Source organism: Phaenicophaeus curvirostris, chromosome 5 (assembly GCF_032191515.1).
Source record: "Phaenicophaeus curvirostris isolate KB17595 chromosome 5, BPBGC_Pcur_1.0, whole genome shotgun sequence".
NCBI lineage: Eukaryota > Metazoa > Chordata > Aves > Cuculiformes > Cuculidae > Phaenicophaeus > Phaenicophaeus curvirostris.
Genome location: NC_091396.1, coordinates 298,277 through 311,872, shown reverse-complemented (window position 1 = coordinate 311,872; position 13,596 = coordinate 298,277). Strand labels below are relative to the sequence as shown.

Here is a 13,596-nt window from a genome sequence, read left to right as displayed (position 1 = left end):
TCCTTCCTGAGCCTCCAAAGCCCTTTGAGCCCCTGGAATGATGCAGGGGGCTGGGAGAAGGGGAGGATCAGGGCAGGATCCGCTGAGGACCTGGGGATCAGCACACAAGCAGGCTGGACTAAACATGGATTTATCAGCTAGGAGCATCCTTATAAACAGGGATGTTGAAAGCATAAACAAGCCATTGGTGTCTAGAAAACTCATTTGAAGCAGCCTTTTTCAGGGTTGAATTCTTTCCCCTCCTGAACGAGAGATGTTGGAGGCCCATGAATGCAGTTCAGTGCCCCCAGCACAGACGGGGATGCTCAGCATCGCTGGGAGAGCCGCTGCCACCCCAGCCGTGGTGCCACCACCCCTCCCCAGCGCCACACAGAGACAGCGCAGTCCCACGGGGCACAGGGTGTATGGTCCAGCCTGGGAGCCCCACCTTCCACCTCGCTTTTACCTTCCACCTCTGCTGACATCAACTCGTTTCTGCTATTTGATCGGTTTAGTGTCCATCGCGTAAAACCCAGACCAGCCACGGATTAACCCGCGCTGGTGGATGATCTCTGGATCCAGCCAGCCACCACAGGGAGGGAGATGCTCTGCCCTGCAACACAAACCAGCCTGTGAGAAGGACGGGAACAGCCTCCCCCCAAATGGACTGGTTGATCTTAGAGCTCTTTTCTGACCTAAACGACTCTAAATTCTCCCAGACCCAGGTGGTGCCTCGGTACCTTCACGCAGAAGAACCCGCTGCCCTGACTCCTCCAGCACAGCTTCCAGGGGAGACGCCGGAGGGTTCGGTGGAGACTCGGTCACTTTGATCCTGATCTCCTCTTTGGCGATGGCGAACTCCAGTTTGTTGCCGAAGTAGGAGACGCCGGTGATTTTCAACTTGTCGATGTCCTGGGGAAGGGCAGGGTTGAAGCGGAGGCCGGTCTTGGTGATCCTGGAAAGGCAGGAGCTCGTCAGCGAAGGAATAAAGGCTCTGGCAGGGGCAGGGAACGGGGCACTGGAGGGAGCAGAGGGACCCACGGACCCCAGGCAGGAATTGCCGTTGCGATCTGGTCACACGAGCCCACAGGTGGAGGCTTTGGACCAAACCCCAGGCACGGGGGCAGTCCGGGAGGTGGCCGGAGCTGAGAGGGTTAGGATGCAAGTCCAGCTTCAGGCAAAACACCTGGCAGCAAGTGTCTGTTGTCACCTGCCACGGCTCTGGGAGCGACACCGCGCTGCTGGGAGCTCGCCTCGCACCTCCTGGAGATGCTGGTGGAAGCGCCGCCCCGTTAAACCATGAGCCTGACCGCTGGCACTGCCCGTCTCCTCTGTAATTTCGCATCTCAGCAGAGATGTGTCTGCACAGCTCGGTTTCCACGCTCCCTCTCGGCTGTGACCAAAGCGGCTCGGGCGAGGTGACATTCCAAAACCCACATCAGTCCTGCTCCTGTCTGGAGGGCTTTACACTCAGCTCCAGAAGTTAAAAACCACGCAGACAGCCTGAATCCTTTCTCCAAGCATTCACCCAAAGCCAAATACAGCTCTTTAGCACAGTTTAGCTTTGGATTAAAAAGGAAAAAGGTCACTGTGACCTCCTACTCAAACCTGAGAGCCCTTGACCATCACCTCCAGCCTGCTGAGGGGGCTCAGGAAGCCCACAGGCTCCTGAGGATGGGATCCCACCAAGCCCCTGTCTTGGGGTGCTGCCTGTCGGTGGCTTCCATGCCAAGACTCGTGCTGAGTTGGGAAGAGAAATGAATGTCTTCGCCTTGTCAAACGCCCAGGTAGAGCAGAACAGATAAAACAAGCCGGCTTCCGATTTGCACCCTGAACATCATCATTTTTTCCTTAAATCAACTGGAAAGACCTCCTCCTCAGAATATTTGTGAGAACCTGCGCCGACCCTCATGGACAGTTGGTCTTTCTGGGTCACCCGCTTTTGCGGGCGGGCGAGGGGGCTCAGGGGGCTGGAGAGGACTCAAAAGAGGCTCAAGAGACTGGAGAGTCGATGCACCAGCCAGCGCAGGGCAAGGTCCTCGAGGGCTGCACAAACATCTCCTTGACATCTGCGGAAAGCTGGCGGGAGCCCCACAGCCTGCGGCTCGAGCTGGCACTGAGAGGGGCCCAGCCCGGCACCCGCGGAGCGTCTGAGGACCCAGGGGTTCCGCAAAAACTGAGATTACGGGTTCCAGCTGGGAGGACGGCAGCTCACACCCAGCTCCACCAAGACTGGTGGGTTTCTCAGCAGCTCCTGGCCACACACGCAGAGCAAAAGCCCGTCGTTAGCGCTGGAAGATTTCACTGGGAATCAAAAGGCTCCTCAGCTTGATCCCTCCTCAATTAAACTAAGAATACGCTCCGGAGGCTGCTGCTCCAGGGCTCAAACCACTGGGCTGCTTCAGATTCGGGAGGCAGCTTTGAAATTATAGGAACAGTTAATGTTTTTCCTAAGCTATTTTAGCACAACTTTTTCTAAGCTATTTTCAATGAAGCAAGTTCCTTTCTTTTTCACGAGGGAAAACACGCTGCTCCCGCGAAAGGATCCAAGCGACCTGTATGTGCCTCAGAATTAAATGAGAGAAGGCAGGTCTCACCTGAACCCTGTGTAGCCGAAGAGGACGGCTTGCAGGAATCCCCCCATGCCAGTCAAGAAGTTCACAGCTCCTGACCCATCCGAGTTCTCCACCCAGATCTGTCCCAGCAAGAGAAAGAAAAACCACTCAGCAGGTGCATTGGGGTTTTTTATACAGGTACAGGGCAAGCATCGCCACCTCCATTCCCTTTCCCAGCCCCGGCAAGCAGAAGGAAGCCCATGGGGCAACCACAGAGCTGTGATTTGCATTTCCTGGCACGAAGCAGATGCCTCCTTATTGCTTTTTGGAAGCAGCAGGGAAGAGACAGGGTGTGCCACCACCTCCCTCAATACAGCAATAACCCAATAATGTGGTGTCCAGAAGCGCAGTCAGCATGGGCACCGGTCCAAGTGATATCTCAGCATGATAACACCTACTCGGGAACAGGGAAGGTGGAAAACGAGAGGTCTTTGGCACAGGGAAGAAGCCACGCCACACCACTAACCTTGAAGGGCTCTGTGATGTTGCCGAAACACTTGTTCAGTTGGCTCTGGGCTCTCTGCACCTCCTTCAGCTCCAGCCAGCCCACTGCAAACATGCTCTGCAGGAGAGAAAAACAGCTTTACACCACCTCCTGCCTACCCCAAAGGTGACAGTGCAGCAAATCGTACAATCATAGAATCATGGGTTGGGTTGGAAGGGACCTCACAGCCCATCCAGTCCCACCCCTGCCATGGGCAGGGACACCTCCCACTGGATCAGGGGCTCCAAGCCCCATCCAGCCTGGCCTTGAACCCCTCCAGGGATGGGGCAGCCACCCCTGCTCTGGGCAACCTGGGCCAGGGCCTCCCCACCCTCACAGCAAAACATTTCTCCCCAAGATCTCATCTCCATCTCCCCTCTTGCAGCTCCAAACTATTACCCTTTCCCTGTCCCTGCCCCCCCTGATCCAGAGCCCTCCCCAGCTTTCCTGGAGCCCCTTTCAGCCCTGGAAGCTGCTCTAAGGTCTCCCCGCAGCCTTCTCTCCTCCAGACTGGACAGCCCCAACTCCTCATACAGGAGATGCTCCAGCCCTCGTAACATCTCCAGAGCAGGAATCTTCAGGGCTTATCTCTGTCTCCACACCCGCTGCTGGGGCTGGCAGGGACCAACTCAGGTGGAAACACCCTCCTCGTGGGTGAATCCCACCTGAGATGCTGCTTCTCTCCTTACCCAGGTCATGGCCGGCCCGTGCCGCTCAGTGACGGGCTCGTACATCTCCAGGTCATTTCTCCGGACCTCAGGGCTCATGGGGAGCATCAGGGGGTATCCAAGCAGGACAACATCAGCCTGTTTCACGGGTTCTCCTGCGGGAAGGGTCAAGACCACGTGTGCCGCTGGGAATAACGCACACTGGCTGCTCACACAGAACCAGAAACCGAGGACGTGATGGGGTGTCACTTAAACTTCAGGTGCAAAGGAACAGGTCCCATGGTCCCCTGCACCCACCTTGCCCCTAACTGGGAGAAAGGGAGCATGGAACTGGGCATGCACTTCCCCTGGAGGCTGCCCCTCGCTTCCCGAGGGATTGCAGGGAAGCAACGTGCGGCACAGCCTTGGAAAGACAGAGCTCCCCATCAGCAATGGGCTCACAGCAACCACGTCATAGAATCACTGAGGCTGGAAAAGCCCTCCAAGCTCATCCAGCCCAACTGTCAGCCCAATCCTGCCTAAATCGTGTCGCAGAGCTCCATGTCTACGTGCTTTTTTAACATCTCCAGGGACGGGGGCTCCACCCCTGCCAGCCTCTGCCAGGACTTTACCATTGTCAGTAAGGAAATGTTTCCTAATATCGCACCTAAACCTCCCCTGGCACAACTTGAGGCAATTTCCTCTTGTTCTATTGCTTGTTCCTGAGAGAAGAGATCCACCCCTGCCTGGCTCCAACCTCCTTTCTTGGAGCTGCAGAGAGCGATGAGGTCTCCCCTCAGCCTCCTCTTCTCCAGGCTAAACACCCCCAGATCCCTCACCCACCTCTCATAACCCCTGTTCTCCAGCCCCTTCCCCAGCTCCGTTCTCTTCTCTGGATGCGCTCCAGCCCCTCAATGTCCTTCTTGGAGTGAGGGGCCCAAAACCAAACCCAGGATTCGAGGTGTGGGCTCCCCAGCGCTGAGCCCAGGGGGGGAAATCCCTTCCCTGCTCCTGCTGGCCACACTATTCCTGATCCAAGCCAGGATGCTGCTGGCTCATCTGCAGCCCCATACTAAAAGCCTCTCCTCACTTTGTGTTCCTAAATTTCCTAATTTTATGAGCTCACTAATGAGAGAAGTTCCTCCAAGAGGCAGAAAACACCTCTAGGAGTTGGACTCTCCACACCAACAACACAAATTCCCCACTGGGAGAGCATCGCTAGAGATTTTGCCTCTGGCCAAGCAATCCAGCTGCTGCTCCCGTCTCCAAACCAGGGTGTCCACGTCTTGCAGGCTGTGTGAGGGCAAGCAGCATGCAGCTCAAAGGTCTGTCGCTGCCTCTCCGCTCACCTGGGCTGTACCCGTCGTACTCGGGGTGATATTTCCTCTCCGCATCAAAGGGCACTTTGACTTTCTCTGCACAGTCCACCCACTGCTCTGGCACGGGGACGAAGAAGTCCCGAGCAACATCAGCTGCAAATTTTAAGCTGAAAAGCAGCAAGAAACCACGGTTTCTGTCAGGTCTGGTTGCCTCTGACCCCATCGGAAAGAGGAAGAGAAGAAAGAGAACAGAAAGCACTAATTGAGCCACAACCACAAAGAAAGAGCTACTCTGAGTCACCTTGGGGAAACCACTTCTATCGCTGGAGCTGGGAATCCGTGCCTCCAGCTGGCTCATTGCACGGGCATCTCAAACTGCAGGGGAGAAGCCCTCCTGAGATGTGAAATCCCTCTCGGTCTCACGTGGAGTGACCGTGCCCTGCTGCCCATCCCAGCACGAGGCAGTGAGTGAGCTCCCAGTGGTTTTTAAGCATCACCATCTCCGTTCCCTTTCCCATCCCTGATGAAGCACCACGGGACCACCTCCTTCTCCCCGCTAAGGGTAAAGGAGACCACCTGGGATGGAGAGGAGAGGTGGATCCCACGCCGGAGCCCCAGTGCCTCCTACCCCTGCTGGGCAGGAGAGAAGAGCGAGAGGGGCCAGAGCTTGGACAAGGCACATGCGTTACCTGCGCTGGGCCACGGCGTTGGTGTAAACGGAGTTATCCACCCGGGAATGATACTCGTCGGGGGGCATGACACCTGGAGGGAGAGGACGGGGACACTTCACAGCACAGCCACGGCTTTGTGCCATGGGAGGTGGCGTGAGAAAGAGAATCCCCCCCACCCCGGTGCAGCAGCGCCTGCCCCCGCGGCGAGGTGCTGCCTCTCTGCCTCTGGTGGGATCCCACCACGACCTCAGAGAGAGGGAGAACACAGCGGTGCTGCCTGTGAGGGGGAAACAACCTGGGTGACGGCGTTGGCTGATGGGCAGCAGCTACCCCAGCCTGAAGGCACCTCCCTCACTTCACCAGCAAGGTGACATTCGGGTCATTCATCCTTCCAAGTCATCCAGCCAAGTCATTAAACCTCTCCCTAGCGAGCAGCTCAGCCCCTCCGCTGCTTTTGTGCCTCCTCAGGAGGAGAGATGGCTGCTTCCCAAGAGAAACATGAGATTAGATATTTAAATTTATGACTCCTCTGGGGCTGCTGCACGGGGTCTTTCACACTAAGAGCCCGCAACGACCCCAGGGGCTCTTCCAGCCCTGATTGCCCCAGATGCATCGAGAACCCTGTGCCCTGATCCAGCCTTTTCCTCCAGACCCTCCTCCCACCAACACCTCCCCTTCGCTGGTGCCACCACAGAAGGAGACGTTAGAGGTGTTCCGCGAGTGGCAAGGGGCTGAGAGACAAACCCACTAATACTGCGGCACTGGAAGGGGGCTGAGCATCTTGTCCCATCTCTTGATGGACGCTGTGAGATATTCCAGGGGACAGGAGTGCGGAGAGCGCCCATCGAGGTCTGGCTGGAGGGGCTCCGAGCCCCCGAGCAATCACAGAAGTACCTTTGATGTGGTAGCACTGCTCCTCCTCGCTCCACACCATCCTGCTGCACCAGTACTGAGCCACGGAACCCACCAGCCTCCAGGCTCCATCCTCCCTGAACAGCTTCTGGTCCTGCAGGGAGCCAAAGCCAGGGAAAAACGGGGATGCGAGGGAGGCTCAGCCAGGTCTGAAATCAGCAGGAGGACAGGAGCTCTAAGGAGATGGAAGTAGGAGCAGAAAAGGTCAGAAAACTGGCCTGGATTGAGCCAAGAGGATGCTGAGATGCCCACGAAGAGTGAGGACAGAGGCTGCAGGGCTGGAGAAAGGACCCTGGCGAGCTACCAGCAGTTCCAAGAGGAGCAGACAACGGCAGAGCTGCTCTGGGAAGGGACAGTGACAGTCAGAAGAGGACCCACAGGCCCTGCCACCGCGCCATCCAGGCAGCACGCGCTCCCATTACCTGCGTGGTGCGATAATACTGCTCAAAGGCCACCAAGATGTCCCCGTTGACGTGGATTTCTTGAGCTCCGTAGATCTCCTCGGGGCAAACCTCCCGGCCAGTGGCCGCACTCTCCCATGGGAACTTAGCACCCTGCCAGGAGAAGGCACCCAGGGGACGGCTGAGCATCCCGAGATGCTCTCCTCACCTCAGCCCACACCCTGTGGACCATGCCCAGGTCACAGCCCCAGCGACAGCGCAGCCCAGCGTCTCCATCACCTGGTAGCCTTGCTCCTGCGCATTCCGTAAGGCTCCTTCCAGCGTGCGGATCCGGTACTCCAGGATGGCACGGGCAGCTTCAGGATAAAACAGCAGGATGTTTGGAAACATCCAGGTGTCCTGGAAACATCCAAGCAAGGCAGGATGGTGGGATTGGGCACTCAAACGCTCCCACCAGTCTCACCCTTCAGGTCCACCCCATCCCAAGTTCTCTGACCATGATTTTCTACTCCATAAAAGTGCTGTCCCATGGGATCATTAGATGGCATAAGTCCACAAGGGACTGTGCCCATGCCCACGGCTCTCTGGTATCTCAGCAGGGTGAGCTCAGCAAAACATCCCATTACGCAGGAGGAAGGAGACAGGAATCCTCCAAAGCCAGAGGCTCTGGAGAGGTTCAGACCCACCCGCGCCACTAGAAGGAAAACACACAGAGTCCACAGCACCAAAAAGCCTGTGTCCACCAAAAGACCAGGCTGGGTTTAGCCCAGGAGCCTCAACACCATCCAGTGGAGCTCCCTGCTCACGTCACGCAATCGCTGTCGAGCCGCAGAGCTGCGCACCCATCGGCGTGGGGGCCACCAGGGCAGAGGGGAGCTCCTGGCTGGGGCAAAGCCACCCTTCCCGGACGGCTCGTTGAGTGCGCACCAAACCCGCGTTCAAAAGCCGAGGGTGCTCATGACAGAAACCAAACCACCCCTGTTTTCCAGTGGTTCAGGCACAAAAGCGCTTCAAACACCCCTGGCGCTGGGAGGAGCAGGACAGGCTTCAACCTGCTGCAGGGGACATGGGATCACACGACCAATATGATCTAGTGAAGCCGTTTTATTCAGAGTTCACAATGCATTTTTCCTCTCTTTAGCAGGAGAAGCCATGGTGTTACAAGCTGACTCGTCACCTCACTTTTAGCAGTAAACAATCATTGTTTACATACATTATTTTGCTTTCCCATGAGAAGCGGCTCTGTGAGCACTCTGGTCTACAAAGGAACAAGTCAAGGACTGCTGAGGGAAGCTTCCCGAGAAATGAGAGGAGTACGAGACAGAGCAACTTTCTAATGATACAGAGAGAAACCTTAAAGACAACGTGTCCTCTACAGTAACTAACTCTTTTGCAAGGCTAGCTGTATTCAGGTGCAAAAGCAGGGTTGTGCACGTCTAAATATCCGTGCCCATTTTGATCTAAAAACTCCTCAACAATCTGCCTCCCTTTCCATGAAAAGTTTTTTTCAGATATTCAGCCTGAACCTCCCCTGGCTGAGCTTGAGGCCATTCCCTCTCGTCCTGTCCCCTGTCCCTGGGGAGAAGAGCCCAGCTCCCTCCTCTCCACAACCTCCTCTCAACGAGTTGCAGAGAGCAATGAGGTCTCCCCTCAGCCTCCTCTTCTCCAGGCTACATAATCCCTGTCCCTTATGCAGGGATAGAACAAGGGGAACAGTTTGAAGCTGAAAGAGGGGAGATGGAGATGAGATCTTGGGCAGAAATGTTTTGCTGTGAGGGTGGGGAGGCCCTGGCCCAGGCTGCCCAGAGCAGGGGTGGCTGCCCCATCCCTGGAGGGGTTCAAGGCCAGGTTGGATGGGGCTTGGAGCCCCTGATCCAGTGGGAGGTGAGACTGGATGGGCTTCAAAGTCCTTTCCAACCCAAATCATTATACGACGCTGTCCAAGAAGGGGCTGGTGCCACGCTACCTCTGCTGGGGGTGAGAAGGAGCTGGTGTCCCAGAGCCTCCTGCTCAGCCTCCTCCATCCCCATCGCTGTTCAAAGCCCCCAGGCTGGCAGCCGGCGCCGCCTGCACCCACCTGGTCCCAGAAGACGTGTCCCCAGTAATCCTCGCCCTGCGTGCCGTTGGCCAAGCCGCCAGGGCTGATGCCGTGGAAGAGGAATCCGGGGCTGCGCTGGGGCGGGATGGCGCTCAGCAGGTAGTAGAGGCACCCGTAGAGCGCCTGCCGCAGGGCCAGGGGCCCCTCCAGGTCCACGCAGCAGCCGTGCCACCGCGCAGCCCACGCGCCGGCGTGCGAGGCGTGCAGGGAGCCGGCGGCGATGAGGGACAGTCCTTGGCTGTAGCTCTTCTTTGCCTCCTCCTCGCTCTCAGCCACGGCCGTCAGGAACTCCCAGCGTCGCTCCCGCTCCTCCCCACGCAGCGTCAGGGCTGGCGGCACCGGAGTCCAGAGCATGTGGACCGTGGGACGGGGACCCCCGTCCACCTCGGGAACCAGCGTCTGCCCGTAGACGTAGCTGTGGGACACGGGGAGAGGGAGAGCGGGGCTGGGGGGGCTCCCCGCGCGCCCACCCGCCGCGAGGGGCCCCCCCAGGCAGCCGAGCACCAGGCTCCCGTTCCCACCCAGGATGGACGCGCAGAATCACGGAATGGTTAAGGTGGAAAAGTCCTCCCAGCTCATCCAGTCCCACCATCAGCCCAATCCCACCATGCCAACCAAACCATGTCCCCAAGTGCCACGGCCACATGGTTTTTGAACCCTCCTGGGGACGAGGACTCCACCACGGCCCTGAGCAGCCTCTGCCAGGGCTTCTCCACTCCGTCAGGAAAGGAATTGTTCCTCATATCTAATCCAAACCTCCCCTGGTGCAACTTGAGGCCATTTCCCCTCGTCCCATCGCTTGCCGCTCGGTGAACAGGGCAGCTTGCAGCTCCCCGTGCAGGAGGCACCCAGGACGGGGTCTCCCCGTGACCCCGACTCACTGCGCTCCCTGGAACGCGGCTCCTCGGTGCAGGTCCAAGTCCTGGCTCTTTGGCACAAAAGGAGTCTGGAGCTGGACAGTGATGGGCTGGGTGGCGCGAGCCGATCGCCGGAGGGTGACGCTGAAGGCCATCAGGTTGACGAGGGCATGGTGAGCGTAGATCTGCTGGGTGGCTGCGCAGTCAGCTGTCCGCAGCTCGTGGATGAAGGTTCCTGTAAACCCAAGAGAAACCGTTCCCTTTCATCCTACCCCTGCACTCCCTGCTCAAGAGCCCCTCACCACCCTCCCTGGAGCCCCTTTCAGTGATGGAAGAATGATTCGTGCTGTAAAACGTTTTCTGAGGCTTCATGATTCAACAGCGCTTGCCGAGCTCAGCTCCAGCAGGGATAGAGCTCCAGCCTGAAATCGCTCTTATTCTCACAAGAAAGGGGGATTTTCCACTTGTTCCAGCACAACTCGAGACGAACAACAAGCCACGGGTGAGTGGAGAATGGGGAAGGTGCCGGGATAGGACAAGGGGAGCAGTTTTAGTGTGAAAAAGGACATTAAGACGAGATCTTGGGGAGAAATGTTTTGCTGTGAGAGGTGGGGGGTACCTGGCTCAGGTTGCCCAGAGCAGGGGTGGCTGCCCCATCCCTGGAGGGGTTCAAGGCCAGGTTGGATGGGGCTTGGAGCCCCTGGTCCAGTGGGAGGTGTGGGACTGGATGGACTTTGAGGTCTCTTCCAACCCAAACCATTCCAGGATTCTATGAGAGATGCCACCTTGTGGAAGACAGGCAAAGAGATGTTTAACTCCTAGAAGAGGGTCACCAGTGGTCAGAGGGAAGAGCAATGCGCGCGCAAGACGGAGCTCTAGGAGGAGGCAGCAGAACCGCGAGGCTCCTGCCCACCCCGGCTCTTTACCGATGCGGGTGTTCAAGGTGAAGGTCTCAGCCAGGTTGCCCACCCCGGGCATCGCCATCCTCACGTTGACGGGGCTGGGGACGTCAGCGCGGTGCGTGTCACCCACGGCCCCGTTGTAGACGCCGCCGACGTGGAGGATGTCCCGGTAGACGCGGGTGCCCAGGTAGGCGTTGGTCACCGTAGCCAGGAGCCGCGGGTCGGGGGGCAGGGAGCTGCAGGTGAACACGGCGGGATCCTCGTCGCCGTCACACATCCTCACCAACCGCAGCTGCACAACGACAACGACAGCGTTGGGTACAAGGCTTGAAGGGACCAGGTCGGGGCAGCCAGCGCGCTCCTCCTGGACGCCAGCTGGAGCAGGGGCTGCGCACGGCACCTCTCTCCATAACCTGCAACACCCCAGACATCAGCAAAGCCGGCTGCTCGCTGCGCCTGTGGCCTCACTACGTTCCTAGGGTCTCCATTTCTTTTACATCTTTACCACCAGCACCTCTGCCAGCAGATTTCCACCATCCCAGCTTTCCACCATCCCAGCTTTCCACCCCATGCCTGGGCTGGATCTGCTCCCCTCCGGGCTCATCTCCTCCCTTACAGCTTCCCCGGTTCCTGCTTTGCTCCTGTCACCTCCCAGCCCAGTCCAGTGCTCCTCCAGCTCACCCAAACCTCACCAACTCATCCGCTTTGCAGCTCCTCTGATTCTCCTCCCTTTTCCTCTTCTGCTCCCCACTCTGTGACAGGACGTCACCAGTTTCTCCCAGTACAACACAGACACTTTCTTCTGCCCTCCCCTCCCTCGCATCGCTGTCCCACAACGCTATCAAACGCCCTCTGGGGCCTCACTGTCTCCCCATGGAATGGGTTGGGTTGGAAGGGACCTCAAAGCCCATCCAGTCATGGGCAGGGACACCTCCCACTGGATCAGGGGCTCCAAGCCCCATCCAACCTGGCCTTGAACCCCTCCAGTGATGGGGCAAACTCCCCATCTCCCAGCTCGCTGTGTCCCTGGGCTCCTCTTACTGTTGCATCTCTGGTTACTGCAGCTTTGTCACTGCTTGCTGGGGGTAGGAGCGTTTTCTTTCATTTGAAGTATATAAAAGTATATAAAATGACATATTTATATAAGTGCATATCCAAAAATGCATGTTAATTATCTCTATCTCTAATCAGCACCTTGCAAACTGAGCCGCAGCCGGCGCCCGGCCGCGCTGAGCACCGGGATCACGTAGAAGGAGGAAGACGAGACAGGGAGAGGCTGGCTGAGCAGAGCTGGAGAGCAGCACGAGAGCAGCGCCCAGCCGGGCTGGCGTTCCCAGAATCCCTCCCGATGGCTCAGGGACAGCTCGGTTTCCCCAGGCCAGGATAGAATTGTGAGGAAATTCCTCCTCTTGCCTTCAGGAAAGTCGAACCCTGGGGTGCAGGCAGGGGATCAGCTCCTGCCTGGGGCTGAGCGGCCGCGCTGCCCGCGCCACGGGGGCTCCCGCACAGGGAAGGACGGAAGTTGCCCAACAGAGAAAGAAGGAAGGAAATCACTTTTTTTTCCCCCTCCTTGAAAAAATAACAACATTAAAAAAAAAAACCAACCTCGCCCAGCAGGTGTTTGCCAGGCAGAGCTCATCGCCCGCAGCCAGAGTGCCGGCGTCCCAGGAAAGAGGAACTGGGAGAGAAAAACCCGTTACTGGGGATTTATCACCTAAAGCTGCCCAGGAAAGGCAGAAGGGCTGCGGTGGAACTGCAGCTTCTCCTGTGCGTGGCTCCAGAGCGGGACTCACAGATGGGTCTGCGCTGCGCTTCAGCCCCAGCCGCGCTCCCAGCCCACTCCTCACCTGCTGTCAGAGGGAACAGATCCAGATGCAGCTCCAGCACGTTCCTCCTGGCTTCCTTCCCGTGCCCTCTGCTCCCACCGCCGCACGCTTTCCTGAGCGCAGCGCGGGTGCCGTCACGCACCCTGCCCCGGCTCCCACAGTCACGTCCACCTCCAGCCCCCAGCGTCTCCCATCGCTTCCAAAACCCAGCCGGGGATGGAGCAATGTTTTCCCAGGCTGTCCTCAAACAGAGCCAGGTTCTCCATGCTTCCCTGAGCCAAGGTCCACCAGCATCAAATCCACAGAGCCTCGGGCACAGCTCCGGGTTCTCCAAAGGGATCCGTGACCGGTGTGACACCGTGAGCCAGCCGGCAGCCACTGCTCTGTATGTGTCTCTCACCGTGAAAATGCTCCAAGTGTCCCTTTCCCTGCAGACCTTTCGGAGCCGGCACAGCTCCTGCTGCCTTGCAGGTGAGCAAAGAGCAGATCCCAACTGCCAAATGCAAGGGCCAGAACCCCCCCGTGTCCCACCCTTCAGCGAAGGGAGACGGCGGCCCCGCACGCCCCATCCAACATAGGATGCTTTTGCAAACCCCAGCCCAGCTTGGAATCCTGGAACGGTTTGATTGGAAGGGACCTCAAAGATCATCTAATTCCAACACCTCCCACTGGATCAGGGGCTCCAAGCCCCATCCAACCTGGCCTTGGGCACCTCCAGGGATGGGGCAGCCACCCCTGCTCCGAGCAAAACTCAATCAGACCCCAACCGCGCACAGACCACGGCCAACGCTCTCCCTGAGCAGACACCTCCACGCAAGGAGGAGCCTCTGCAATTGCAGGTTTGAGCCCGCACGAACGCCGAGCCACAAAGGCTGAAGAAGAAAC

General features: G+C 58.0%; 1 protein-coding gene across 2 annotated transcripts; it reads right to left on the bottom strand.

Annotated features, from left to right (window-relative positions):
- Positions 1 to 114: 114 nt before the first annotated feature.
- Positions 115 to 12,461, bottom strand: PGGHG (protein-glucosylgalactosylhydroxylysine glucosidase). Of its 2 annotated transcripts, none has more exons than XM_069857169.1 (14): positions 12,080 to 12,461; positions 10,910 to 11,177; positions 10,008 to 10,218; positions 9,106 to 9,541; positions 7,308 to 7,427; positions 7,050 to 7,181; positions 6,610 to 6,721; positions 5,734 to 5,806; positions 5,075 to 5,211; positions 3,768 to 3,901; positions 3,061 to 3,156; positions 2,577 to 2,674; positions 720 to 934; positions 115 to 592 (listed from the first exon to the last, which is right to left on the bottom strand). In XM_069857169.1, the coding sequence occupies exons 2-14, from the start codon at positions 11,160 to 11,162 to the stop codon at positions 528 to 530; spliced, it is 2,082 nt and encodes a 693-aa protein (XP_069713270.1). In that variant the 5' UTR covers positions 11,163 to 11,177; positions 12,080 to 12,461; the 3' UTR covers positions 115 to 527. The 2 variants fall into 2 exon arrangements, with proteins under 2 accessions (XP_069713270.1, XP_069713269.1); XM_069857168.1 differs by lacking the exon at positions 12,080 to 12,461 and adding an exon at positions 11,578 to 11,594.
- Between the last annotated feature and the right edge of the window lie 1,135 nt (positions 12,462 to 13,596).

Coding starts and splice junctions, on each gene's coding strand:
- PGGHG (XM_069857169.1), bottom strand. CDS start 11,162: ATGTGTGACGGCGACGAGGATCCCGCCGTGTTCACCTGCAGCTCCCTG. Junction 5,212..5,733: donor AACGCCGTGGCCCAGCGCAG/GTAACGCATGTG, acceptor GCTGCTTTTCAG/CTTAAAATTTGCAGCTGATG. Junction 2,675..3,060: donor ACATCACAGAGCCCTTCAAG/GTTAGTGGTGTG, acceptor TTGCTGGGACAG/ATCTGGGTGGAGAACTCGGA.